Source organism: Anopheles maculipalpis, chromosome 3RL, assembly GCF_943734695.1.
Source record: "Anopheles maculipalpis chromosome 3RL, idAnoMacuDA_375_x, whole genome shotgun sequence".
NCBI classification, from domain to species: domain Eukaryota; kingdom Metazoa; phylum Arthropoda; class Insecta; order Diptera; family Culicidae; genus Anopheles; species Anopheles maculipalpis.
In genome coordinates this window covers 67,377,365-67,400,165 of record NC_064872.1, presented here as the reverse complement: position 1 = coordinate 67,400,165, position 22,801 = coordinate 67,377,365, and the positions used below count along the sequence as shown (strand labels likewise).

General features: G+C 46.2%; 10 protein-coding genes across 10 annotated transcripts in view; 5 read left to right on the top strand and 5 right to left on the bottom strand.

Annotated features, from left to right (window-relative positions):
- The window catches only part of LOC126562150 (multiple inositol polyphosphate phosphatase 1), a 222,946-nt gene that overhangs the window by 134,621 nt on the left and 65,524 nt on the right, over nucleotides 1-22,801 (top strand). The gene's annotated exons all lie outside the window — the stretch shown is intronic.
- LOC126562385 (mitochondrial ribonuclease P protein 1 homolog) lies at nucleotides 560-1,955 on the top strand. Its single transcript, XM_050218888.1, has 3 exons — nucleotides 560-903; nucleotides 982-1,200; nucleotides 1,298-1,955. Exons 1-3 carry the CDS (start codon nucleotides 560-562, stop codon nucleotides 1,953-1,955), a joined length of 1,221 nt encoding a protein of 406 aa, XP_050074845.1.
- LOC126561408 (ATP-dependent RNA helicase DHX8) lies at nucleotides 2,064-6,238 on the bottom strand. The gene is made up of 3 exons (XM_050217532.1): nucleotides 6,132-6,238; nucleotides 2,540-6,047; nucleotides 2,064-2,292 (listed from the first exon to the last, which is right to left on the bottom strand). Exons 1-3 carry the CDS (start codon nucleotides 6,223-6,225, stop codon nucleotides 2,070-2,072), a joined length of 3,825 nt encoding a protein of 1,274 aa, XP_050073489.1. The 5' UTR covers nucleotides 6,226-6,238; the 3' UTR covers nucleotides 2,064-2,069.
- Nucleotides 6,691-7,189, top strand: LOC126563316 (ragulator complex protein LAMTOR2 homolog). The gene is made up of 2 exons (XM_050219948.1): nucleotides 6,691-6,792; nucleotides 6,880-7,189. The coding sequence occupies exons 1-2, from the start codon at nucleotides 6,725-6,727 to the stop codon at nucleotides 7,187-7,189; spliced, it is 378 nt and encodes a 125-aa protein (XP_050075905.1). The 5' UTR covers nucleotides 6,691-6,724.
- On the bottom strand, nucleotides 7,266-8,627 carry LOC126560906 (dynein axonemal assembly factor 3 homolog). Its single transcript, XM_050216856.1, has one exon. It carries the CDS (start codon nucleotides 8,625-8,627, stop codon nucleotides 7,266-7,268), a length of 1,362 nt encoding a protein of 453 aa, XP_050072813.1.
- Nucleotides 9,248-11,152, bottom strand: LOC126561972 (phosphoacetylglucosamine mutase). The gene is made up of 2 exons (XM_050218369.1): nucleotides 11,033-11,152; nucleotides 9,248-10,812 (listed from the first exon to the last, which is right to left on the bottom strand). The coding sequence occupies exons 1-2, from the start codon at nucleotides 11,134-11,136 to the stop codon at nucleotides 9,255-9,257; spliced, it is 1,662 nt and encodes a 553-aa protein (XP_050074326.1). The 5' UTR covers nucleotides 11,137-11,152; the 3' UTR covers nucleotides 9,248-9,254.
- LOC126560905 (DE-cadherin-like) lies at nucleotides 11,457-16,663 on the bottom strand. Its single transcript, XM_050216855.1, has 3 exons — nucleotides 16,580-16,663; nucleotides 12,250-16,508; nucleotides 11,457-11,568 (listed from the first exon to the last, which is right to left on the bottom strand). Exons 1-3 carry the CDS (start codon nucleotides 16,661-16,663, stop codon nucleotides 11,457-11,459), a joined length of 4,455 nt encoding a protein of 1,484 aa, XP_050072812.1.
- On the top strand, nucleotides 18,197-19,369 carry LOC126563662 (protein YIPF1). Its single transcript, XM_050220307.1, has 4 exons — nucleotides 18,197-18,385; nucleotides 18,455-18,654; nucleotides 18,719-19,036; nucleotides 19,103-19,369. Exons 1-4 carry the CDS (start codon nucleotides 18,232-18,234, stop codon nucleotides 19,367-19,369), a joined length of 939 nt encoding a protein of 312 aa, XP_050076264.1. The 5' UTR covers nucleotides 18,197-18,231.
- Nucleotides 20,135-21,232, top strand: LOC126562544 (tRNA N6-adenosine threonylcarbamoyltransferase). The gene is made up of 2 exons (XM_050219088.1): nucleotides 20,135-20,249; nucleotides 20,307-21,232. The coding sequence occupies exons 1-2, from the start codon at nucleotides 20,135-20,137 to the stop codon at nucleotides 21,230-21,232; spliced, it is 1,041 nt and encodes a 346-aa protein (XP_050075045.1).
- Nucleotides 21,295-21,998, bottom strand: LOC126563104 (uncharacterized). Its single transcript, XM_050219720.1, has 2 exons — nucleotides 21,752-21,998; nucleotides 21,295-21,669 (listed from the first exon to the last, which is right to left on the bottom strand). Exons 1-2 carry the CDS (start codon nucleotides 21,926-21,928, stop codon nucleotides 21,295-21,297), a joined length of 552 nt encoding a protein of 183 aa, XP_050075677.1. The 5' UTR covers nucleotides 21,929-21,998.

The following is a 22,801-nucleotide window of genomic DNA, read 5'->3' as shown; positions in this document are numbered from 1 at the left end:
CTCTTCCTTCAGATCATGATATTGCGCTCGTTGTTTCTATTACTAGCACGACAAAAACTAACAGCAGAGCACAAAAAAAAATTACACAACCTATAGCGTGATTTCACGAGACATAAACGCCTGCGGTCGAAACCAGACCAACCACACAATAGCTAGAGCCGCGCGTGTGGAAAACGAACCGACTTCTTGGAACAACTGTGTCGCGGAAAGTGAACGGTTAGCGCTTTTGGTTTGCGCTTTGCACTATGGGTGACGGTTATGTACGGGATGCGTAAATATGAAACCGCAGAAGGGGAAATTTTCGTTTTTTGTGTGTGGTATGTAGCTGCATTGCGTTTTTTCATTTTTAAATGCAGGATATTATTTTTTAGTAACTTGTTATGGGGTGGAAAAAATAGCATATTCAAAGAATTTTCCTTTTTTTCCATGCACATCGCTGCGTGACCATCCATTTTGACGTATACGAAAAAAGGTAAACAAACAAACACACTGCACAACTGTCATTTATCGCGTGTGCGGTCTCTTTCAGCAGACTGTTTACAAAAATATATTACACAAAATGTTACGTACTTTACTGCTAACAACAAGAATAGTTGGAAAATCAAGCTTTCCCGCTACTTCTTCGCCAATTTTTGTTAGACATCTTTGCCCCTCGAGTGCATTATGGAAACGGTACGCAAATTTACCACACAGTCAGGAGCTACCGGAACAAAAAAGTAATCGAAATGAAGTGAACAAACGTAGCATCCCCATCACCGCCACACCAGGGACGGTCGATGTGGAAAAGCGTAGAAAAGTGCTTGAGCTTGAAATAGAGGTGATGCGCCAAGAGGGTAGAAAGGTACCGTCGGTTTCGACCATCAAACCAGACCAATGGGAACATCTCTTGGGTTTAACGTCCCGGTAAGGAATGAACCTCGGAGGCGTCCGGGTGTTTTTGGTTTTAAACTAAAAGGAATGATATCAAACAACGAATTACAGAAACCAGCGGCGCCATTACTATCTCTACCTTTGGAACATTGAGATGGTTCGTTTGGGGAAGCAGCTAAAGAAAGAACGCAAGCAGGAAGAGGTGGCCAAACGGCGCGAGGAACTGTTGAAGGCGAACGCGGAAAACGATCATATCGTTTACGGTCTCTTTCACAACACCATGTTCCTGCGGATATACGATTCGACGATGGATCACTTTCACAATAACCGGTACGGTTCCAGTTTGACGCCGTCAGATTTTCGTAATGTGAGACAATCGCTCCACCCCAGATAAAATAACCCCGATCTACTACCCTGACCTTTGCAGACTCGTTCAGGCGATACGGTTCGGTGTCAATCTCGTGATCGACTGCTCGTACGATGATTACATGAACGATAAGGAAATGCGTAATACGGCCAAACAGCTGATGCTGTGCTTTGCCTTGAACCGATCCCACCAGGAACCATTCAACATACACCATTGCAATGCAAACTTTAACAAAACAACGATGAAACAGCTCGAAAAACATCTGGTACAATTACACCAGCCCGAATTCCCGTTCAACGTTACCGAACGTAGCTACGAGGAGCTTTTCCCCAAGGAACGACTCGTCTATCTGACGCCCCACTGCAAGACCGATCTTACCGAATTTAATCCGGACGATGTGTACATTATCGGTGCGATGGTAGACAAATCGTCCCAGGAACCCGTTTCGCTCGGGAAAGCGAAGAAGCAAGGCCTACGGATGGCACGCCTGCCGCTCGATGACTATTTTCAATTTAAAAGTGGCAAATCACTTACGATCGATCAGATGGTCGCGATCATGCTGGAGCTAAAGACGAGTAACGATTTCGGAAAAGCGTTCCAGCACGTACCACGGCGAAAGATAACAACGTTGGATGAGGCAGCAATCAAAGAACAGGAAATGCGCCATGCTGCCAAGTTCAAGTTTAACTTTAAGCGGAACAGTAAAAAACCACGATAAAAACGAACTCTTCGTGACACATTTATATCGTTGAGTAAGATTAAAAGTTAGTCCTAACCCTCGCAAGTCACAAGGGTAGTCCACAGTCCAGTTCAGAGTACTGTTGTTTGTTGCTTAATTTCTGCGCCGTCTCGTTCTGCTGATACGCCACGCGTTCGGTTCCTCGTACTTGTTGTACAATGGTTCTAGCCGTTGGTTCTTCTTGAATTTGCTTAGCTTTGTCGGATCGGAGAAGCGGAAGAAGGCCGGTGCAAACTCGACCAACCATTTGGGATCGATGGTGGTAACCTCGCGCATATACTCCTTTGTAGTTTGGACGAGCTCGTGATAAACCACCCTAAAAATGAAGAGAACAAAAACAAAGCATTAATCTTTATTTCAATGACCCACCTACCCCCGGGTATGTTTTGAATTTAATAAAAAAAAAAAAATTTAATATACTTGAGCTATCAACATGCTACTTTTAAAAAGCCCAGAAAACAGTTTAAATGTACCTACATACCTTATGTATGGTAGGTGGTTATAGAAGTAAGGGTGTATTTTTGGTCATTGAAACGAAGGTTAAAAATTGGTTAATAACTTACCATTCCGGTTGCCGGTTAAACAGCGCACTGGACGGATGTATGTAGACGACCTGCGAGTCAACGAGCGTCCGATAGCCTTCCTGCGGGTCCTTCTTGGCCGCGTTACGGAAAAATCCGGAACAGATGGCTTTCTGTACACGTACCGTATTCTTACCGGCCGATACCACGTCCAGCTTGTGGCGATCCATAATGCCGAGCAATTGCTTCCGTACGTCTTGCGCACGCTTTAGGGTACGAATTTGTACAAAGTTTTCATAGCACCAAGCGTTGGAAAACTTATTATTCTTCCAGCTGTTATAGACGGCTAACAGCGTTAAGTGGTCGCCTTCGATCTGGTTGAATTTGGCCTTTTTCTGATCGGCGAGTGCTTGCTTGTCCTTCGGTCTATAGAACACGTTCTGTACGGAAAGCATCGATACGATCGTAAGCACCTCGTCGGAACATTGCAGCGCGACGGACATGATGAGCAACTTCGAAAGATTGGGTTCGAGCGGGAATTCGGCCATTCTTCGACCGAGTCGCGTTAGTAGACCTTCGTTATCGAGCGCCGATAGTGAGTGTAGCTGTTCCAGTGCCATTACGAGCGATTCAACCGGTGGCGCATCCATGAAGTCGAAATGTAGCAGATCGTTTATTCCCATAGTTTTTAGCTGAAGTACTGTGGTTGCAAGATTTGTGCGTTGAATTTCGGGTACGGGTGTCGGTAACATTTCATCCCGATAGGCACGTTCCGTGTACAGTCGGTACGCTTTGCCCGGTCCAGTACGACCGGCACGACCTGCTCGCTGTTTAGCGGCAGCTTGCGAAATCGGTGTGACCACGAGCGAATCCATACCCGTCTTGGAGTTGTACACTTTTTGCTTGACAAAGCCGGGATCCACCACGTAGTAGATGCCATCGATTGTGAGCGACGTTTCGGCAATGTTGGTGGCAATTACCACCTTACGGCTGCCCGGTGGTGCTGGATCAAAGATGCGTGTTTGCATTTCCGAAGGTAGTGCGGAATAGACGGGCAGAATGATCAGTTCCGGCACATCAGGACCGAGCGATTTCATGCGTTCGTACAAAATTTCACACGCCGTATCGATTTCTTCCTGACCCGTTAGGAACAGCAATACATCGCCGGGTGGTTCGCGTAGGTGAATCTGCATTACGGTGATAAGTGATGCGTCGAGATAATCCGTTTCCGGTTCCTTCGTGTAGAGAATCTCGACCGGAAACGTACGTCCGGGGATGGTAAAGATTGGTGCTTCGAAGAAGTATTGCGAAAATTTTACTGCATCAAGCGTTGCGGACGTTACGATCAGTTTCAGCTCCGGACGCTTCTGGACGGCTTGCTTTAGCAGTCCAAACAGTACATCCGTGTGGATCGTGCGCTCGTGCGCTTCATCCAACATGATGACGGAGTACGATTTCAGGTCAAAGTCAACCAAACATTCGCGCAACAACATACCGTCTGTCATATACTTAATGACCGTTTCCTGGCTGGTGCAGTCCTCGAAACGGATCGTGTATCCTACTTCCTGACCTAGTCGACAACCGTACTCTTCCGCGACACGCTTTGCCACTGACATGGCCGCAACACGACGCGGCTGGGTACAGCCAATCTTGCCCCGTGCGATAAATCCACTCTCGGCAAGATATTGCGTGATTTGAGTCGTTTTGCCGGAACCAGTCTCACCGATTACGATCAAAATTTGATTATCCGTAACGGCTTTGATGAGATCATCGCGCAGCTTGTAGATCGGCAACGATTGACGCTGCTCCACCAAACTCATGTCGGTTTTCCTTCCGAAGGAACTCTTCTTCCCGCCTATGATGGCTTTCTTCCACTCCGGTACATCCTGGGTGGACATACCGACACCGCGCGTATTGGACGCCATAGTACGCTCGTCATCCTCGTCCGGCAGTGGATCAATCCAGTTTTTGTTCATGTTTGTCGGTACGGCATCCATTTCCTGCTCGCGCTGAAGCATCTTCTGCTCGCGCCGTTCTTTCGCTAGTGCCGTCTGCATCATGGCCGCCTGTGCCAGCGAACCATCCGGATTTTTCACTATCCTTACCGGGGAAAGATCGTGCAGTGCGCGCCCATGTCCCTGCAGGAACGGTGGTTCATCTTCCACAATTTCTATCTCAATGTCCGCCTCACTATCCTCGTCCTTCGGCAACAGACCCGTTTCCTCGTCAAAGTCTGGCATCTCGGATCGATCGATCACACCGGACGAGATCATCTGTTTGATTTCCCAGCGTTCGGGTGATGAAATGCGGGTCACTTTTTTGCGTGACGTTTCCTCTACCGGTTCGAGTGTACCTTCCTGAAGATTTAGCATCGAGGGGACGGTCATGGGGCGATCCGGATTACGACCGGCAAGTTCCGCCTCGGCTGCCTCCTTCAGGTGGGCGTGCGATAGTGGATTCAGATCCCGCCCGTTCGATTGATCTACCTCCTTCATGCTGAGCGAAATTTTGTTCCCCGCCAGCGACATCACCTTAACCTTCACTTCATCTCCCCGATTGACGACATCCGTCACGAGGTTCACCCGGCCCTCGGTGGAGAGTTGGGAAATGTGTACCAAACCTTCCTTCTTGCGGCGGAATCCATTCAACTGTACGAAACATCCGAAAGCGACTATGTTTACTACCCGTCCGTCGTAAATTTTGCCCGGCTCTGGTTCTTCCGGCATCGGAGGGGTTCGTTTTCTTCGGTCCACCGTTGGTGGTTGTTCGCGTGAATTGCTCCGATTGCGATGGCGATGGTTTCTGTCCCGGGAATGGCTTCCCGAACGGCTACGCCTTGTTCGGCGATCCCGTTCACGTCCTCCCCGCTCTCGGTCACGATTGCGGTCCCGATCATGCCGATCGCGACTTCTCGAACGGCTTCGGCGCTTTCTATCCTTCGATCTGCTCCGTCTTCGGCGATCGCGCGATCTACTGCGATCACGCCGATTTTCCCTCGACCTGCTGCGATCTTTCCTTCGCTCGCGTGACTGACTACGCCGGTCTCGGCGCTTCACTTCCCGTTCCTCGTCGGTCGCTTTAGATGGAGCAAGATTTTCCAGCTCAGCAAACATATTATCCACCTCGACCTGTTCGCGTGATTTTCCCTCTTCCATGCTCGATTTCGAAGGAGCCATTTGCTCCAACTCCGAAAACATATCGTCAACCACGCCGCTACCGAACGGTTTCTTGTCCTCCTTCCTATCTTTATACTTTTCCGCTTTCCGATCATCTTTCGTATCATCATCCACTTCCTCATCGGATGAGTACGCCTTCTTGTAGTTCGGTATCGCTAAACCGGGAAATTTGTATGCAAGATTCTTACCATCGTTGTTGACATCGTCCTCGAACACGGATATTCCACCCGACTTTCCGGCTGGTTTCATCAGCTGTATAATACGCAGCAGATTTGTGGTGAAGGAGTCTGAAAATTCGGCACCATTTTCTACCAGCACACGCTTGAACGCTTCGATGGTGGGGTTTTTGTGTGCAAGATCGATAATAAACTCGGCTGTAAAAAAGAAAACAAATAGAGATTTACTAAAATTCGGTGGGAATCGCTGCTACAACACCACAACCACAAGCAAATGCTTACCCAAATCTTTGTCGTTCAAACCGAGATGGTTCTCGAGCTCGGTGCAAATTTTGGACACCAGCGACAGGTGCTCCAACTGTTCCAATTCATTCATGTTGGAGGCTGTTTAATATATAAGGAGGAGAAATTTATCTAAACACAATTTTAGCACACTTTTGCTTTTCAAGCCATCAAGTACAAATGATGCGAATAATAAGCTGGCTTCAATGTTGTGACAGCTTTTTTGACGTGAACCCTTAACTGTTTAATTAGACGTTTTGCACATGCTGTCAAAAATTATTTAAAAAAATATAAATATGTGTTATTAACTTACCAATAATTACTGTTATTGAATGTTTTAAAATAAATTGATGCTCTATTTGCTATTAACATATTTACAGACAAATTACCCACTTTTAAGTGCCACAGAAAAATAGCCCACATCTCAATGGTGTTTTGATTTCTCTCGCGTCAAAACAAAAACATTGTTTTCATCTCTTTTCCTTGCCATACGTTCCCTAACTGCACACCGAGGCTTCTGATAACAGATCAAGTTTCTTGTGATTACCATACCATCTAGAAACGCGGCAAGTCTTATCATCGCTGACGACAAAATGCTTCAACCAAAAGTGTTAACATCGGTACTAAGTCAAGCAAATACAGGAGGAGTTGAGAATACGATGTAATATTTTCCCAAAGGAAAACCATCCATACCACCGGTATACCACGGTTCTGATTTTCGATTTCATATCACCTCCCCCACTCGCAGATTACTCACACACGAAGGTGCATTGCTAGCATTTTCCGGCTTCGGTGACCGTGACGCAACGGTAACGGCAGCAATAGCAAGCAACATCTGGTCCGTGTATGAAAAAAATGGCCGTAATGCATTCCGGGAAGATCGGCTCCAGTACGTGTTTCTGCAGTGTGAGAACGGTAACGTCGTCATCACGCAGGTGGCTAACCTTCTGCTCTGTCTGTACGCCCGGGACCATGTAGGGCTCGGTATATTGAAGGAAAAAGCCCAAGCTCTTGCAACGTATCTGGAGGGTCCGCTGAAAGAGATTGCCACCTCATAGTTGAACGTTGAATGTTGATGGAAAAAAGATTTTGTTGTACCATATTTATTAGCGTCTAATACATTCGTTCGTTCACCTATACGCCTTGGTGTTTGTAAAACAGTACAGAATGTGTTTTGTTGATAGAAACGTTCGTAACCGGTGTGAGGGATTGCTTCTGCGCGTACGCTTTTATCTGTGCGATGTGTTCTTCTATCTCTTCATTGCTGAAAACGGTTAGTTGGCGCGTTTCGAAGCACACCAGACAGATATCCTTCCACATCCGGTTGAACCCGTCCTTCAGCAAACTGAAATAGTTGCTGGCCACAAATACTGCGTCGAATTTCGCTCCAAATCGATCCAGGTCCTGCATCCGCAAAACGTCCTCAACGGAGAGCAGATGAACGGTCAAATTTTCGCATGGTAAAAGCGGTTTATTGTACTGTACGGCTTCTACCGGTTCCGAACGAGCTTCGTGTTTGTTGAGATTCTTCCCTGTATCCAGCTGGTGCGAACCGAATTGATGGATGTCCTTTAAGTCGAAACAGTAGGGGACACGTTCCTGGATTTCGTACATTACTTGTAGCACATTCCGCTCCGTAACATCAGTTGAACGGAAATCGTTTACACCGTGCTTCGATCGAGTAAGCCGCTCCTCGGCACAGCGCTGACCGAAGCCTATATACGGACCAGTCATATTGTCACCGACTGAACCACGGTGCAGGAAACCTTTCCCGTTGCGCACCAATCCTACCGCGAACGTTTTGTTCGGATCACTCTGTTCGTACTCCGGAAAGGTAAATCCAACTCCCGTTTCCCGCCAGTGTTTGTACTCCTGCGGACATATCTGTGTCGCTCCATTTGGCCGCAGTTTCATCTGCAAATCCCAATCAAATGCACCGTCGCGATGATCGTACCTCACACCTAGCTGAGCACGTAACCGATCGTCCCAGTAGCGGGCAACGTTAAACACGTGCTCGGGAGCATTGGTCCAGAAGCGAAATACATCCGCCAGCTGATCACGTTCCTTGTAGCGCAGGGCGGTATAGTTGAAGATCGGTGTCTGCCGATGTGCATACTCGGGGTCGGTAATAATTTTTATCAGTTCCTTCGCCTTGCTGGAGAGATACGCGCTGCTAAACGGACGTACGAGACTGTTACCATAGATGTCCATGAACAGATGCGTTTTACCTTTGAGTGATAGCAGTTGAGGGTCTTCGAGGGCGATCGCTACCAGCACCATATGGCGTGCAAGCAGTTCGATGCATCCTTCCGCAAGGTATAGGTTCACCTTTACACCAGGATGAAGGAAAAGCTGAGCGGCGGTTGCTAGAATGTGGCGCGGGTCTCCACTACCAAAGAGCAGAATGTCCAGACGGTCCGGTAACGGGCCATCAGCGGGTGAAATTTTCTTGTACTCTTGTAGGAAATTAAGCGCTTCACAAAAACCCCAAAACATTGTAAAATGTACGTGATGTGAGGCTGATGCGTGCAGAAAAACTTTGCTGTGAACTTGATGTGATGTAGTAATGAAAATGTTCGGCAAACACCACTTACAGTTACCCTTGGAAACCAAGTTTCCATAGTTACTGTCCCGTCTAGCGATGACTTTCACGGTTCGTTTGTTTTTTTTCGGTGTGGAAAAAAATATTAAAATTAAATACAGAACATATGTAATTTTTTTTATTGCATTCATCTATAAAAAAAAACAATTAAAACTAATACAAGATTCTGCTTTGCTCAAATTTAATATTTCTTCTTCCCTACGCATGTGATGCCTTAAAAGTCCGTAATCTCGTTTGCTTTCAGTAGCGTTTATACATAGAACTATATACTATAGAAAATGGTGCTGGGCAACCTGTTGTTTTGAACGTAAACGAATCCGGAGCGCTCAAAAGTTTCAGGAATCGATTTCGGTTAATAGGTTCAGAACCAAGACATCCAACTCCGAGTGACCATCGCTAATAGAAAAGCACTTAAAAAGAGCGCAAAAAAATGATAAAAATTGATTAAAAAATGTTGTTCGGCAGTATCAGTAGCATATAGCACTCCACTACAACCCACTTTAGCACAAAAGCACTCCATTTTAACATGCCATCTTAACTGGTCGCGAACCAATACCACCAGCCCGATCAAACACCAAATTGGCAACCTCAAACGCTAGCTGAACAGCATTTTCACGCGTATCGGCCTCAGCATACACCCGCACAATATCCTCCGTACCTGACGGGCGAACAAACGAACGTCCCTTGGCGAATTTTGAAACAATTTCATTAATCGATTCCTGCAATCCGGCTGGTTCAACCACCACACGATCCGCATCCGTGACGGTGATAACGTTCCGATCGGCAAGATAAACCTTTTCCAGCACATTAGGCAAATCGGTGTAGCTGGCGAGCCAATCGGTAAGATTCCAGCCCTTCGCATGCAGTACCGTTTCTACCAGCAACATGTCGGAGATCGCATCACCGACCGTTTCGTTCGTTAGGTCAATAAATTGTAACAGTAGGGCAGCCGTTTTACGTTGCTCTTCGGAGCGAGTTTCTTCATCGCTACTTGCTGCCCTTATTGCCTGCTTGGCCTTATCGCTGTAGATGATCGTACCGTGACCGTTTGCCTCAAAGTACACACCGATATCGTACTCGAGCGCTTTATGGTGCAAATGTTTGACACCGGTTCGTGTGCAAGCGACCGGTATTTGCATTTGATTGACAATGTAATCGGTGGAGGCACCGTTAGCGTATGCCGTCTGTACTAGGCCCATTTCCAGCTGCACACCGCACCGTTCGATAAGTTCCTTCAAATAGCCAGCCAACAGTGTCGCTATCCGATCACCGTCCAGCAGCTGGAACACACCTTCCTTATCGGTGAAATAGTACACCACACGGTCAGCATCACCGTCTACCGAACAGCACCGTCCACCGTTTGCCAATGCTTCCGCCGGTAGACCTTCCGGCACGCGGTGGTTCGTTTTGACGAAATCCGCCCCACATTTAAAGTTGATTTTTCCATTACTATTGAATACCTGCACGTTTAGCGCTCCGTTAAGCTTCTTGATGAAGCCGAGCATCTTCAGCGAACCCACCCCATTTGCTCCGTCGTAGTACAGCTGGTTCTGATAGTTTCCCTGATGCGTTGTGGATTCACCGCGCAGCGCTTTAAACGAGTTAATCAGCTTGCTCATGTAGCCTTCCTCCGTTGGCAGTCCGTACGCATGCTGCGTGTTGGTACAGGTAACAAAATAATGCAGCATCGGCGTCGTCACGATACCGAACTCGGTTACGGTTCCTTTCAGTGCCAGTACACCGTTCACAACGGCACGCGACAGTTGCGGGCTGTGGTAGCGTGTGTCCATACCGACGAACACCTTCGCCTGGTCGTTATTGTCGATTTGCTCATCGGCACAAATTTTCGCCACCTGCGCTTCCAGGTCACTGTCCGGTACGTTCACCAGATCGGTGGCCAGCTTTTCCCACCGTTGCTCCAACATTTCACCGAGCGGATCGATCAGTTTCACCCCATTATCGTGCTCCGGATTGTGGGAAGCCGTTATCATGACACCGATCGCTTGGCTTGCTTTCGCACGGGAACGGAGCGCGGCCAGCACCCCCATCCGATACATGACGTAGTCCAGATTATCAGCACTAGAAAGAGAAAAAAGGCAAAGGAGCCAGAGATTAGAGAGGGGATATAGAGAGAGAGATAATAATGCATTAACGATAAGCATTTTATGAGGCCGCTTAACCGCGAGCCGGTGGTTTGCAGTATTAGGATTGAAACCCAATACGGAAATGAATGGCCCGTCGGTTGACCCTGGATGGAGGCGTAGCAATGCCTTTCACTTTTTTTTACTAGCCTACTTACTGCGATCGAAATCCGGCCGTTCCATACTGGATATCCTTCTGCGATTCTTTCTTCTGATGGTACTCCTTCGCAAAAGCAAACACCGAACGCAAGTTGACAGACATTGTTTCTTCGGATGGTAAAATTATGCCCTTGCAGCGTCAATATGGCCTGTGTGTTGAGCTCACTTATATTTGTTACGGCGTTTTACTGGTGGAACAGAAATGCGTACACAGCACAGCAAGCAGTGGCAATTTGGCCACCAAAACAGAACGAAGAAGTTCAAACTCGTTCAACGTCAGCAACAGCAGCAGCGGAGTCGTCGTTGTGGTGGGTTTGACAGTTTTGCGAGAACAACAACAACAAAAACCAATGCTTGACAGCCGTCAGCTGTTATTTTGATTTGAATTTAATGTTTTGTACGGAACATGAGGCCGCAGTTGGTTCACACATCTACGAGCGCAGTACAATTCGTGCGGGAAGGCTCAGGATGTTGGATTGTTGTACCGTATCGTGGAATTAGTGGTGTATTTTGCTCCTCGGAGGCCCTAAGCCAAGTGAAAGTTGGGTGAGCGGGGCAAGTGTCCGAGCAAGTTCTTTTGAGGTCCTAAGCTGTATGTATGTTGGACCACATAGAAATGTGAAGTGCAGAAGGGGGCTACAGGCATTGGATCCCATGACCGTGTGACCGGAGTGCACGGGGGGAGGGGGTAAGTTAGTACAAACACGCAGAGCCGGTTCTTCCTAAAAGCGCACTGAGCGACCGTCGAGTCGATGCACTCTGTCCGTCAGCACAATGCTTCTTGTTGGCCCCATGCATTCTTAGGACATCAAAGGCATCTCCTCCCTTCCGATTAACAATTTAGATTTTGATAGTGATGGGCCCAGAAATCCATTGTGCCAAAGGCTTTCAGCTAGCCTCTGCTAGCCTGGTCACATGATGTAGAATTACAGGGCCCTTCATGAAAAGGCCCCATCACCATTTTCGCTAAGGGCATCAGAAGGGCTAAATACGCCTCTGCTAACACGGGCTCGGGGCAGTTGCTTAATTTACTTACCGTTAAACTCGCCAGTACAGTTACAAGTGTTAGCATATTGATGAGCTATTGCTATCGTCGCTGGAAGTACGGCTTTTATATTTCAACATGAATAACTTAACAAGTAAGTAAGCCAGCTAGTACTGTACAATTGTATTACCTATTACTTTAATATTTTGAAATGAAACGCCATATAACTATTCGTCTGGTTCGAATGAATCCTCGTTATAGATGTCAAGTAACGTTCGAAAATAGGGCGGTAGATGTGTAAACTTCAGATCACTCCCACCGGAATAGGTTGTAAGACTCGATAGTGATTGGTAACTAATTCCATCACCTTCGTATGCATAATTACGCAAATCATCGATCGAATACTGCAGGGAATCATTGTCACAAGCGTGTTTGCTGCTCAGAAGGATAGCGTTTATATCTTGAGGATCCATTTTAATGTATTGTGTTTCATAGTTGTACCCTAGATTGGCAAGAAGCTGTTTGGGGCTGTAGATACTTTTACACTCTCCACCACCTTCCTCTTCGTATTCGACAACCGTCCCGTGTGGAGCATCCATATCGTTATCATACCACTCGTCTATATGTGTCTTGTGGACGATAATGAGATACAGTAATACCAACAGCGACATGATACAGGCGATGATCGCAATTAGAAAGTAAGAATCGATGCCAAATGAAAAAGCAAATGCCATAGCAGACCGTTGACCATGCGATTCGGCATTTAATATAAGACTAGGAAAACCTAGATCATACGTACGTTCGTTGATCGTGAGGTTTTTTATACTGCCACTGAAACCCTTGTCCCGAGGAACGTGCGTCCAATTGAACAATGCACCGAGATATTCCAAATTGACAATCGCACCTCCAAGCTGAAGTGGGGCGTTAACGTTTAAAAATAGCTTTGGTCCCTTTGGTGCATCCAGACTCATACAAGAGGACAACTTGCAATTGTCTACGATCATCTCTATCGTCTGAGGCTGTAGTAAGATCTCGACGGTGAAAGGTTTACCCTGTGGAATACGATGGCGATGTTCAATCTGTGTAGTACCGCTCCCATAGTCAACCAGTAACACCGGAAAACCGTTGACGAGTTCTAGTGCAAGGAAATCATGCACCGGTAGACGAGGATTGTAATTAAGCGGTCCAATGTACATCACCAAGCCATCCTCCTGGTGCGGTGACAGCTCTACGCTGATCCGAGTCATATTGCAAGGACTGATCGGGGGATAAAGAGCGTATCCACTACCATAGAATTCGATGCCCAACATTTCGCAGTGGGGTCCTTCGAAACCATCCGGACAGGAGCACCGATCGTTCACAAGGAATCCTCCGTTCAAACAGGTCAGTGAAGGTGGAGGAGCCTCGCATACACACTCCGCTTGTACGAACGCATTTACACCCACAAACGAGCTCGTGTTGGTATAGACCGCGATTGGCACATTCGACTTATAGAGCGTATTTTTGCAGGAAAGTTCACAGTTACGACCCTCTTCGATGCACTCGTCGATCCCCACCATCAACACTGACAGACCGACATCCTCTTCCAGCTGGCGAAGTCGGTAGCCAAGCATGCCATTCAATCGTTCCGGTGCGTAATAAGGACTGCCATGGGCGGAAAATCGTACATCCAGGAAGGTCCCGTTGACATTATCACGCTTCAAAACGGTAAATACGTCCACATTCTCGCGACTAACGTTGAGGGTATTCGCAATGCTCATCTGCAAACGATCTTTGGGCGTGGAGAGTTGACCAGGTGTACGCGATACGAACTCCTCGGCTGTTACGTTATGGAATCGGATCGATCCACTCTTATCAACCGCTTCCCCGGAAATCTCCTTTACCGTGACTGCTACTTTAGCTGTGACATTATGACGTTGAAAGTGACTCGACTGTTCAATCACATGGAAGTTTAACTCGTATTCACCACCTCGAGTGCCTTGTAACATTGTGATCATGCCAGTGTCGCGATTTAGATCGAAGAAATCCACCGACTGATTACGGGTAGCGTCGTCCCACTGGAACGTTTTATCCGGAAGATCCCAGTCATCCGGATCATCCACGTACACACGGCCAACTTCTGTGTTGGGTGATTCTCCCTTGTAGTTGTATACGAAGATTCGACTTTCACCAGGTCTCATCTCGTTGTCATTATCGTCACCAATTACAAGATGCAATATGCTGACGTCGCTCATTGGTTCTTCGCCAGAGTCGCTGATTCGGATCGGTACCCGATACTCCTTTTGCTCCTCTCGATCGAACTCCACCAAAGCATACAGTTCGTCGCCTTGCACTTGGAAACGTTCCTTGATCTCGTACGGTGCGTTTGGATCAATGCTGTAGTAGAATGGTGGGCCGTTCTGGGCTTCATCTACATCTTCTGCTGTCAGCCTCACGATCAACCCTGGCGGACGGTTCTCTCCCCACACTACTGGCATGGCGTTCGATAGATGTGGTGCGTTGTCGTTGATATCTTCCAGGAAAATGTTCACAGTAGCCGTCGTTTTCATTCCTGCACCATCTTCGTCTGTTGCGGTGATGATAAACTGCCATATCTTAAATCCTTGCGGTGGATCGCGATCCAGAACCTTTCTCAACCGAAGACAACCAGTGTCATCAATTTCCAGCAGGTCTTCTTGTTCCTTTACGAAGGAGAATCGAATGTGTTGTAGGTCGTCCCGATTTTCAACGTCAGGATCAAACGCCTGAATGGTCATGATGCAAGCGGGAGGAATAGTTTCCTCTTGAATCGTCACATTGCGAAGACCCATGAACTGTGGTGGATTATCGTTGACGTTTTTGAGTTTAATCGTAACGGTTGCAAGGTCTTGATAGATACCATCAAACGCCTGAACTGTCAGCATGTACTCTCGGATTGTCTCATAGTCTAGTCGACTGTTGACCGAGATACGTCCCGTGTTCGTATCGATTTTGAACGCATCGCTTTCGGTCCAAGGTACAATACTGTAAGAAATGTGCGAAGTTGAATCTGGATCGTCTGCCTTAACCTCAATCACTGCCGTGTTAATGTTTTCATCCTCTGGCACATTCTCCGCAATGTAGTAACGCTTCTTGAACTTAGGTTTGTTGTCGTTCTTGTCTAACACCCTAATTAATAATTGCTGCGAGATACTATTGGGTTTCCCGTTGTGATACAACGCTGACGGTGAATTGTCTTCTGCGATTAGCTTTAGCTGGTAAGAATCAGTTTTTTCTCGGTCAAGTTTAGCTAGTGTTGTAATTAGGCCTGTCTTAGGATCAATGTGAAACTGGTTCTCTTCGTCGATCAGTCGATACGATACAATATTGTTGGCTGTAGTTCCGTCCAGATCGTACGCATGTACCTGTACGATAGGAGTGCCAGGTGGTTCATTTTCAAGTATCGCACTGGACGGCAATTCCGAAAACACCGGAATATTGTCGTTTTCGTCCATTACATTGATTTTCACTACGATCTCGGACACCAAATCGTATGAATTAGTGAGAGTCACCGTGAGAGTATACTCCTGTACGGTTTCATAGTCCATCGCCATACCAAGCTTGATGAAGGCAGTGTTGTTGATCTGTTCCAGCAGAAATGTATTCTTCGAATTCGTTTGCTCAGAACGTCCTTGAATCAGTGCGAAAATGACTTCTGGTTTGTCAGGAATGCTTGACTCAGCTTCAAAGTGTGCCAAAGCCAAAGCATACTCTTTGAATGTTTCGTTCAATGCAATTGGTCCCTCCGGCACCTTGGTGAAGTAAGGAGGCAACTCATTGGTATCCACTACACGTATTTTTACCTCAACGTCCGTATTATGTGTAGACTTACCATCTGCTTTTAAATTATAAGCCCTCACATTTATTAAGTAGTATTCACGAGGACTACGATCGACCGGTTTAGCTAACGTGAGCAACCCATTGTTCTCGTTGATGTTGAAGTAACTGCTGTCCGAATTCTGTTGCACAATTTCGTACTTGATGATACTGTTATCGGCATCGTCCATATCCGTCGCCGAAATTGTTGCTACACGCAGATTCACTTTCATATCTTTCGTCACCGATTCCTCATAGCGTACCTTATCGAACATCGGTGGATTGTCGTTGATGTCGAGGATCGTCACCTTGAAGGTACATACATCATCTAGCCGAGGTCTTCCGTTATCAGTCGCACGAACTGTGATGTAGATCTCCTTCTCACGAATTGGTTCATCTCGATCGAAGATGTGACCCGTAGTAATCTCGCCCGTACTCTTGTCAATGCGAAAACGAGAACGTTCTCCAGGGGTTGTCAGGAAGCTGTACTCGATCGTTTGCTGTGAGTCTGGATCGATGGCAGATACGTGCAGTACCGGTGTACCTATGGGTAGTTCTTCCGCTAGCGTTGGCTTATAGTTGTCGCATTCGATGAAGCTTGGTTTGCGATTATCCAGCGTATGTTGCAAGGGCGGATTGTACTCTGCATTCAAATCCTGTGATTGCAAAATTACAATTGTAGTTGAAGTCGCTGATAAGGATAGCAATTGGTTCTATTAGTGCTTACATTGGTTGAGCTTGTAGCAGATCCATAACAGTGTATTCGTAATGTAAATAAAAGCAAAAGATATGATACCGTTGGCCGATGCATCAATATCACTATCTCGAACAAGCGTCGAGTAAAGCTGCCCTTTTGGTGTATGAAATGTGTTACGATCCAAATTACTCATTCATTCCTCGACGCTGTGCTTTGCAATAAACATAAACATAAAGAAAAAAATAGTTAAATTAACAACACTGAATAATATGGACTGTTAACACTTTAAAGCCGCGGGTTGCTGTTACAATCCTTTCCAAATTGTAGACTAGTAATTGGGATAATGGTGAACGACTATTTGCAAAAATTTTTTTGTACAACTGTTTTGTGGAATGATTCCGATAGAAATTCACGTACTTATCAATTGGAACATTCTTAAATTATGTGTCACACAAAAAAATCACTATAACGTAGCTGATTAAGTATATAGCACCTTTATCGGCTTTCTGACAAACGCTTTTGTGCTAGATGGTTTAATGTTTTGTAATTGAACCACTCTAATTTGAATTATCTTTGGGTAACAGGAAGCGTACCACATACTGAACAGTCGCTAAGAAGCCTGCCATTACATTGCTGATGTAGCTTTATACTGCTGTTATCAATAGATTAACTTTTATCTATAATTTAACCACTCTGATATGTTGTTATCGTGAAATATAGAAACGAAAGCAAAAAATAACAAACGACATAATAAAAAATGTTCTTTCAGTTGAAACAGGCATTATGTGGCATAAATAAACTCGCTCGAACACAAAAGAAGGAAAATGTAAAATGTGAAATACATATTACAACAGTCGTAAAGCAGTAAAGAAACACTAATTTTAACAGAAACAATTTAAAAATACTGCATTTTTTATCACACAGACGATACTTACATTGTAAAGCAGTGCGAGTCGAGCGGTGTTTATAAATTCATGATGGATTAATTTGAATATTTACGAGATGAAAAATAGTAACAAGAGCTAGTTAAATTAGTATTATTGAACTGGAGTTAAATAGCTTATAAATTCAAAAAATACCCCAATTGTGCCTACATTTCAAGTTTGTTTGTTCGTTACAACACAGTATGGTCAAGACTGTTGCGCGAACGCGTATGGCCCGATTGATAACATAAAAACGGAGGTACCTTTGGCTGTGCTCTGTGAAGCATCGAACAAGACTTTGTTACCTGTCTGCTGTTTTTTCTGCTGTCTGCTCTACCTTTGGCTGTGCTCTGTGAAGCATCGAACAAGACTTTGTTACCTGTCTGCTGTTTTGCGGAAATGTGATTCACGGTGTCAGAGCTAAGCGCCGCCTTTTTTGAGTATATTTTATCTGAAAACTTTTGTGTGTTTCATCAAAATGTTCGCTGACCGCGATACTCTTCTCTCGCAATGCTGGACCGAAAACTATCGATATCGTACCGAACCACGATAACTGACACCATTTGTGCCCTTTTCGCGCAAAATTCGCGCGTAGTTCGCGCTGGCTTATGCTTCGGTGTAAACGCCACTAAAGCGAAGTGGAAAACGATGTCAACAAAAAAGTGACAGTTTAAACAAACGTCATTTGCGAGGTTGCGCAGAAAGGTTTCACAAACACATCCAGTACGGAGCAGCTGCGGTTTATTTACCTAGTCAAAAATGGATGCATCCGTGGATGATTTGTTGTCGTTCAAAGAATTTCCGCTAATGAACGAAGCCAGCGGAAGCCAAAGTGCACAAATAAACATTAACTCACCGCAGCGATCGCACCCCAACCTTGACGACCTGGATGATGGGGATGGAACACCGAAAGGTAAGTAATGAACGATCACTTCACTCTCCATCCAGCTAATGAATCGAGGCACCCCATTGTCACCAACAGCAGGAACAACCAGCGCAGCGAAGGGAGGTTCGATTTTTAGCTTCGAGTACTACCAACGTTTTTTCGACGTCGATACGATGATTGTGGTGGATCGCATTGCCACATCGATGATTCCCAAGCGCGCACCCGTCAACTACCTGAAGCTCAACATTGCCACGAATCCGGATTTGTATGGACCGGTCTGGATCGTGCTAACCTTGGTAAGAATGTGTTGCAATATGTGATGTACGAATCGTACACTCACGAGGTCATTTTTTGTTGTAGATTTTCACAATTGCGATTTCGGGCAATATGGCAAGTTATTTACAAAATACCGGTAACCATCACTGGCGGTACAATTTCCATCTCGTGTCGTACTCAGCCACTGCCATCATAACATACGCCCTTCTGGTACCCTCTGCACTTTGGGCATTCCTTAAGTGGAGCACACGTACGACCGAGATGGCAATAATCGATGACGAGGAGGAGGAGGAGCAGCAGCAGCAACAATCGGTCGGCACACCAAGCCTGCTTTCGCTGGTTTGCGTTTATGGTTACTCGCTAGCAATCTACATTCCAGTGTCCGTTCTCTGGACCATACAGGTACGATAAATCGCAAGACAAGTTCACCAACTATAGATTAAATTCCAAACATCATCCTTCGCACAGGTATCAGTGTTCCAGTGGTTACTGGTCATTACGGGCACATTTCTTTCCGGTTTTGCCCTGCTAACGATTCTGATGCCGGCGATAAAAAAGTCCAGATACTCGATCCTTGTCGTGCTCGCTGTTGAGCTGGCACACTTTGCGCTGGCAGCAGGTTTCATGCTTTTCTTTTTCCACGCACCGGATGTAGATGCTCCGGTGGAAATACCACCGCACAAAGCCGTCACCAGCGTGGTAGTTAATGCGACGATGCAAAGTAAAAATGCATAAATCTCGGTACAGAGGCAAAATTGTACGACCCAAAAGTACTGGATCCTTGATCAGTATAACATATAATTCGGCTGTATTTGCTAGACATGGTTTAAATATATATTGCTGCATTAATTATTTTAAAAATAAAACTGGCGAAAATGGGTGCCAAGTGTACCGTCCATACGGGGCAAGAAGGCCATCTAGATAAAATCATCGAAAATTATGTAAAAATGAAATATCAGATCAGGTTTCACGAATTTCTCCTCCTTTTGGGTTTAAAAATAGTTTCATAACAACCAGATCATTACTTGCCTCAGGAATTGCCTCCTTGGGCTTCAAGGATTTCACGGTTTTATCGGTGAAACTTCTAAAGCGGTCTGTGTTACCGAAGTGTTCCTGTGGGTATGGATATCACTGGCCATTTCTAGCTCTTGGCCATCCTTGTTTGGGACCTATTCCACTTGCAAGTACACACCACCCTGTGTCTATATGAAATGGTAATGAAAAAAAATTGACTATTATTTATCAAATTTGATATACTACATCTAGTCCCAGGTACGAAAAACTCGGCAATACTCACTCGGTCACCCAACTGCATTTTTATTGAAAAAATACTAGGTCGCTCACTTGCCCTAACTTCCGCTAGTACCCGAACGACGACTGCTTTGCTTCCTGTCATTCTGAGCCGCCTTTTGTTTACATTCGAATGACAGTTGAAAGCGTTTATTTTGGTCTTTTTGCACCGGAATATAAAACTAAACAATAAATCGCTCTATTCCGGCGATGGTCATCGCAATTGGGTTCGAAGGAAGTGCCAATAAAATTGGCGTCGGAATCGTCCGCGATGGGGACGTGTTGGCTAACGAGCGTGAAACGTACATAACACCACCCGGTCAAGGTAAGGTCTTGAAGTGCGAGAAGGTGTACACATAAACATGCATCTTCTTTTCGACAGGATTTTTGCCAAAAGAAACGGCTCAACACCATCGTTCACGGGTGCTGGACATTCTGAAGCGTGCGCTAGGTATATCCGGCATATCACCGGCAGAGATCGATGTCGTTTGCTACACCAAAGGGCCCGGTATGGCACCGCCCCTCTTAGCAGTGGCCATCGTTGCCAGGACTATAGCGCAAATATGGAACAAACCCATATTGGGCGTGAATCACTGCATTGGCCACATCGAAATGGGACGGCTCATAACGCAGGCTGTAAATCCTACCGTACTATACGTGAGCGGTGGCAACACGCAGATCATTTCGTACGCCTGCAAGCGGTACCGCATTTTCGGTGAAACGATCGATATCGCGATCGGCAACTGTCTCGATCGGTTTGCGCGCATCATTCACCTATCGAATGATCCCAGCCCGGGCTATAACATCGAGCAGATGGCAAAAGGTGGCAAAAACTACGTCCCACTGCCCTACTCGGTAAAAGGCATGGACATGAGCTTCTCGGGCATACTGTCCTTCCTCGAGCAGAAGGCACGCCCGAAAAACAAACAAAGAAAGGCCCAGGACAAAATCGACGGCCAGGAAAAATGGTCCGATGAAGATCTGTGCTTTTCGCTGCAGGAAACCCTGTTTGCGATGCTGGTCGAAACTACGGAACGTGCCATGGCACATACGGGCTCGTCGGAGGTGCTCATCGTTGGCGGTGTTGGGTGTAACTTGCGGCTGCAGGAAATGATGGGGATTATGTGTGAGGAGCGTGGTGCCAAGCTGTTTGCGACCGATGAACGGTTCTGCATTGACAATGGTGTGATGATAGCGCACGCTGGGTGGGAAATGTTCCGCAGTGGCACCCGAATGGGATGGAACGATTCGACCATCACGCAACGGTTCCGTACGGATGAGGTGGAAGTAACGTGGCGCGATGATTGATGATATCATTTCAAATAAATGCATTATTTGAAGTTTCATTGACTGGTATATTTTAATGCGAATTATAGTTCACAGTTGGCGTATAAGCTAGGGCTTGCCGGTGTGCCGATGTTCATCGTAACATCAACCGTTGGTCGTTCGCCTTCCTTCGCCACGCGGTATCGGCTTTCACGACCCACCTTTAGCTTGATCGGAACTTTTGGCGCTGGTTTTCCCGTTTCGCGTGCGATAAATTCCTTCAGCAACGGTGGCAGATCGATTTCACGCGGGAATATCTTCTCCTGTCGGTCGACCAGCCTGCAGTAGGAAGCTTCCTCGTGTTTGGACAGCAATCGGTAGTCCGCCTTGTAGGATACACTTTCGATCTGCACTAGGTTGGGACTCGTTTGACCGCGGAACGTTTTCTCCACCGTTACCCGTACCTTGCGGGCAGGTTCCTGTTGGGATAAGGGAAATGGTGGAAACTCGGTAGTAAAATACCGGTAGGTAAACACCAAAAGCACGGGACTGTGCGCGTACCTCATTCGGCAGTGCTTCAACTTTCACAATTTTCATAAAGCTTGGCTCGGGATAGCGTTCGAACATGCTCCGGACAACGACACGTCCTACACCAAAGTTTTTCAAGTTTCCCACTATTTCCCACAGTGTTTTGCCACGGAAATCCGTGGTACGGCCGATGTACTTTATCGTTGCCATCGTATCCTGGGTGGTGGTTGCTTTTGCGTTATGCAAACGCCGTGTTTACGTTTCTTCTACTTCATGTTCCAAGCGTGCGAGTGACAGGTAGGTAGGTCCATTATCACCACTACACTGACAAGTACTCGTCTTTGACAGTACTGTACAAAACAAAACTGGCGTGCGTTTCGTAGCGGAAAATAGAAAGAATGTGATAGTGTCATGTGGTGTTCGTTCAATAATGTTCAAAAGTATAGTTTTAGAAGCATTTGTGTAAATACTAAACCGAAACGGAATCCTTGATGTGCCCTGTGTCCAGAGGAGGAGTAACTAAAGTCCTTTGCGTAAGTACCGAATGCTTTTCCATTTTACTTCCTGTTACTAAACACTTAGAAAAGCACGCATTCTAGCACCATTTTACTACTTGTTGTTTTGGCCTACGTCTTATCCTAAGATCAATCTCATACAGTGGCGGATTAACTTTTGGGCGGAGTTGGCGGTCGCCAGGGGTTTCGTCTGTTAAAGGGGGACTCGCTGAAGAGAGGAGCTTCACCGGTCAATTCAGTTTCAATTGCAACCATGCTTGCAGTTGACCCCCACTCCGAACGACTTGGGTACGTGGGCGAGAGTTTCGCTAGTGAATGGGATCCCAGTATCCATCTCGTCGAAGGGCCTACAAACACCTTGACCCGTCACTGATCTCTTACTTGATTTGTCTCACTACCAGGGCGCGTATAAGGCTAGCCAGGACAAGATTTAACACGGCCTTTCTTCAGGATGAATTCACGCTGTTACTCTATATCCGATTGAGCCATGTAGCATAACACATTTGTAACATCTTTTGTTCTGCTTATTTGGCAGCGACCCCGGTTTTCCCACGGCAGAACCGGTGCG

Excerpts from the sequence above, each read along its gene's own strand:
- LOC126562385 (XM_050218888.1), top strand. The coding sequence starts at position 560 with ATGTTACGTACTTTACTGCTAACAACAAGAATAGTTGGAAAATCAAGC. Across the intron at positions 904-981 it reads CTCTTGGGTTTAACGTCCCG|AAACCAGCGGCGCCATTACT; the intron begins GTAAGGAATGAA and ends AACGAATTACAG. Across the intron at positions 1,201-1,297 it reads GATCACTTTCACAATAACCG|ACTCGTTCAGGCGATACGGT; the intron begins GTACGGTTCCAG and ends TGACCTTTGCAG.
- LOC126561408 (XM_050217532.1), bottom strand. The coding sequence starts at position 6,225 with ATGAATGAATTGGAACAGTTGGAGCACCTGTCGCTGGTGTCCAAAATT. Across the intron at positions 6,048-6,131 it reads TTTGAACGACAAAGATTTGG|CCGAGTTTATTATCGATCTT; the intron begins GTAAGCATTTGC and ends TCTTTTTTACAG. Across the intron at positions 2,293-2,539 it reads TTTAACCGGCAACCGGAATG|GGTGGTTTATCACGAGCTCG; the intron begins GTAAGTTATTAA and ends CTTCATTTTTAG.
- LOC126563316 (XM_050219948.1), top strand. The coding sequence starts at position 6,725 with ATGCTTCAACCAAAAGTGTTAACATCGGTACTAAGTCAAGCAAATACA. Across the intron at positions 6,793-6,879 it reads GGAGGAGTTGAGAATACGAT|ATTACTCACACACGAAGGTG; the intron begins GTAATATTTTCC and ends CCCCACTCGCAG.
- LOC126560906 (XM_050216856.1), bottom strand. The coding sequence starts at position 8,627 with ATGTTTTGGGGTTTTTGTGAAGCGCTTAATTTCCTACAAGAGTACAAG.
- LOC126561972 (XM_050218369.1), bottom strand. The coding sequence starts at position 11,136 with ATGTCTGTCAACTTGCGTTCGGTGTTTGCTTTTGCGAAGGAGTACCAT. Across the intron at positions 10,813-11,032 it reads ACGGCCGGATTTCGATCGCA|TGCTGATAATCTGGACTACG; the intron begins GTAAGTAGGCTA and ends TTCTCTTTCTAG.
- LOC126560905 (XM_050216855.1), bottom strand. The coding sequence starts at position 16,663 with ATGCATCGGCCAACGGTATCATATCTTTTGCTTTTATTTACATTACGA. Across the intron at positions 16,509-16,579 it reads CTGCTACAAGCTCAACCAAT|GATTTGAATGCAGAGTACAA; the intron begins GTAAGCACTAAT and ends TTGCAATCACAG. Across the intron at positions 11,569-12,249 it reads GATTCATTCGAACCAGACGA|TTGGCTTAGGGCCTCCGAGG; the intron begins ATAGTTATATGG and ends CCCAACTTTCAC.
- LOC126563662 (XM_050220307.1), top strand. The coding sequence starts at position 18,232 with ATGGATGCATCCGTGGATGATTTGTTGTCGTTCAAAGAATTTCCGCTA. Across the intron at positions 18,655-18,718 it reads TCTGGATCGTGCTAACCTTG|ATTTTCACAATTGCGATTTC; the intron begins GTAAGAATGTGT and ends TTTTTGTTGTAG. Across the intron at positions 19,037-19,102 it reads CCGTTCTCTGGACCATACAG|GTATCAGTGTTCCAGTGGTT; the intron begins GTACGATAAATC and ends TCCTTCGCACAG.
- LOC126562544 (XM_050219088.1), top strand. The coding sequence starts at position 20,135 with ATGGTCATCGCAATTGGGTTCGAAGGAAGTGCCAATAAAATTGGCGTC. Across the intron at positions 20,250-20,306 it reads CATAACACCACCCGGTCAAG|GATTTTTGCCAAAAGAAACG; the intron begins GTAAGGTCTTGA and ends TCTTTTCGACAG.
- LOC126563104 (XM_050219720.1), bottom strand. The coding sequence starts at position 21,928 with ATGGCAACGATAAAGTACATCGGCCGTACCACGGATTTCCGTGGCAAA. Across the intron at positions 21,670-21,751 it reads TTGAAGCACTGCCGAATGAG|GAACCTGCCCGCAAGGTACG; the intron begins GTACGCGCACAG and ends TTATCCCAACAG.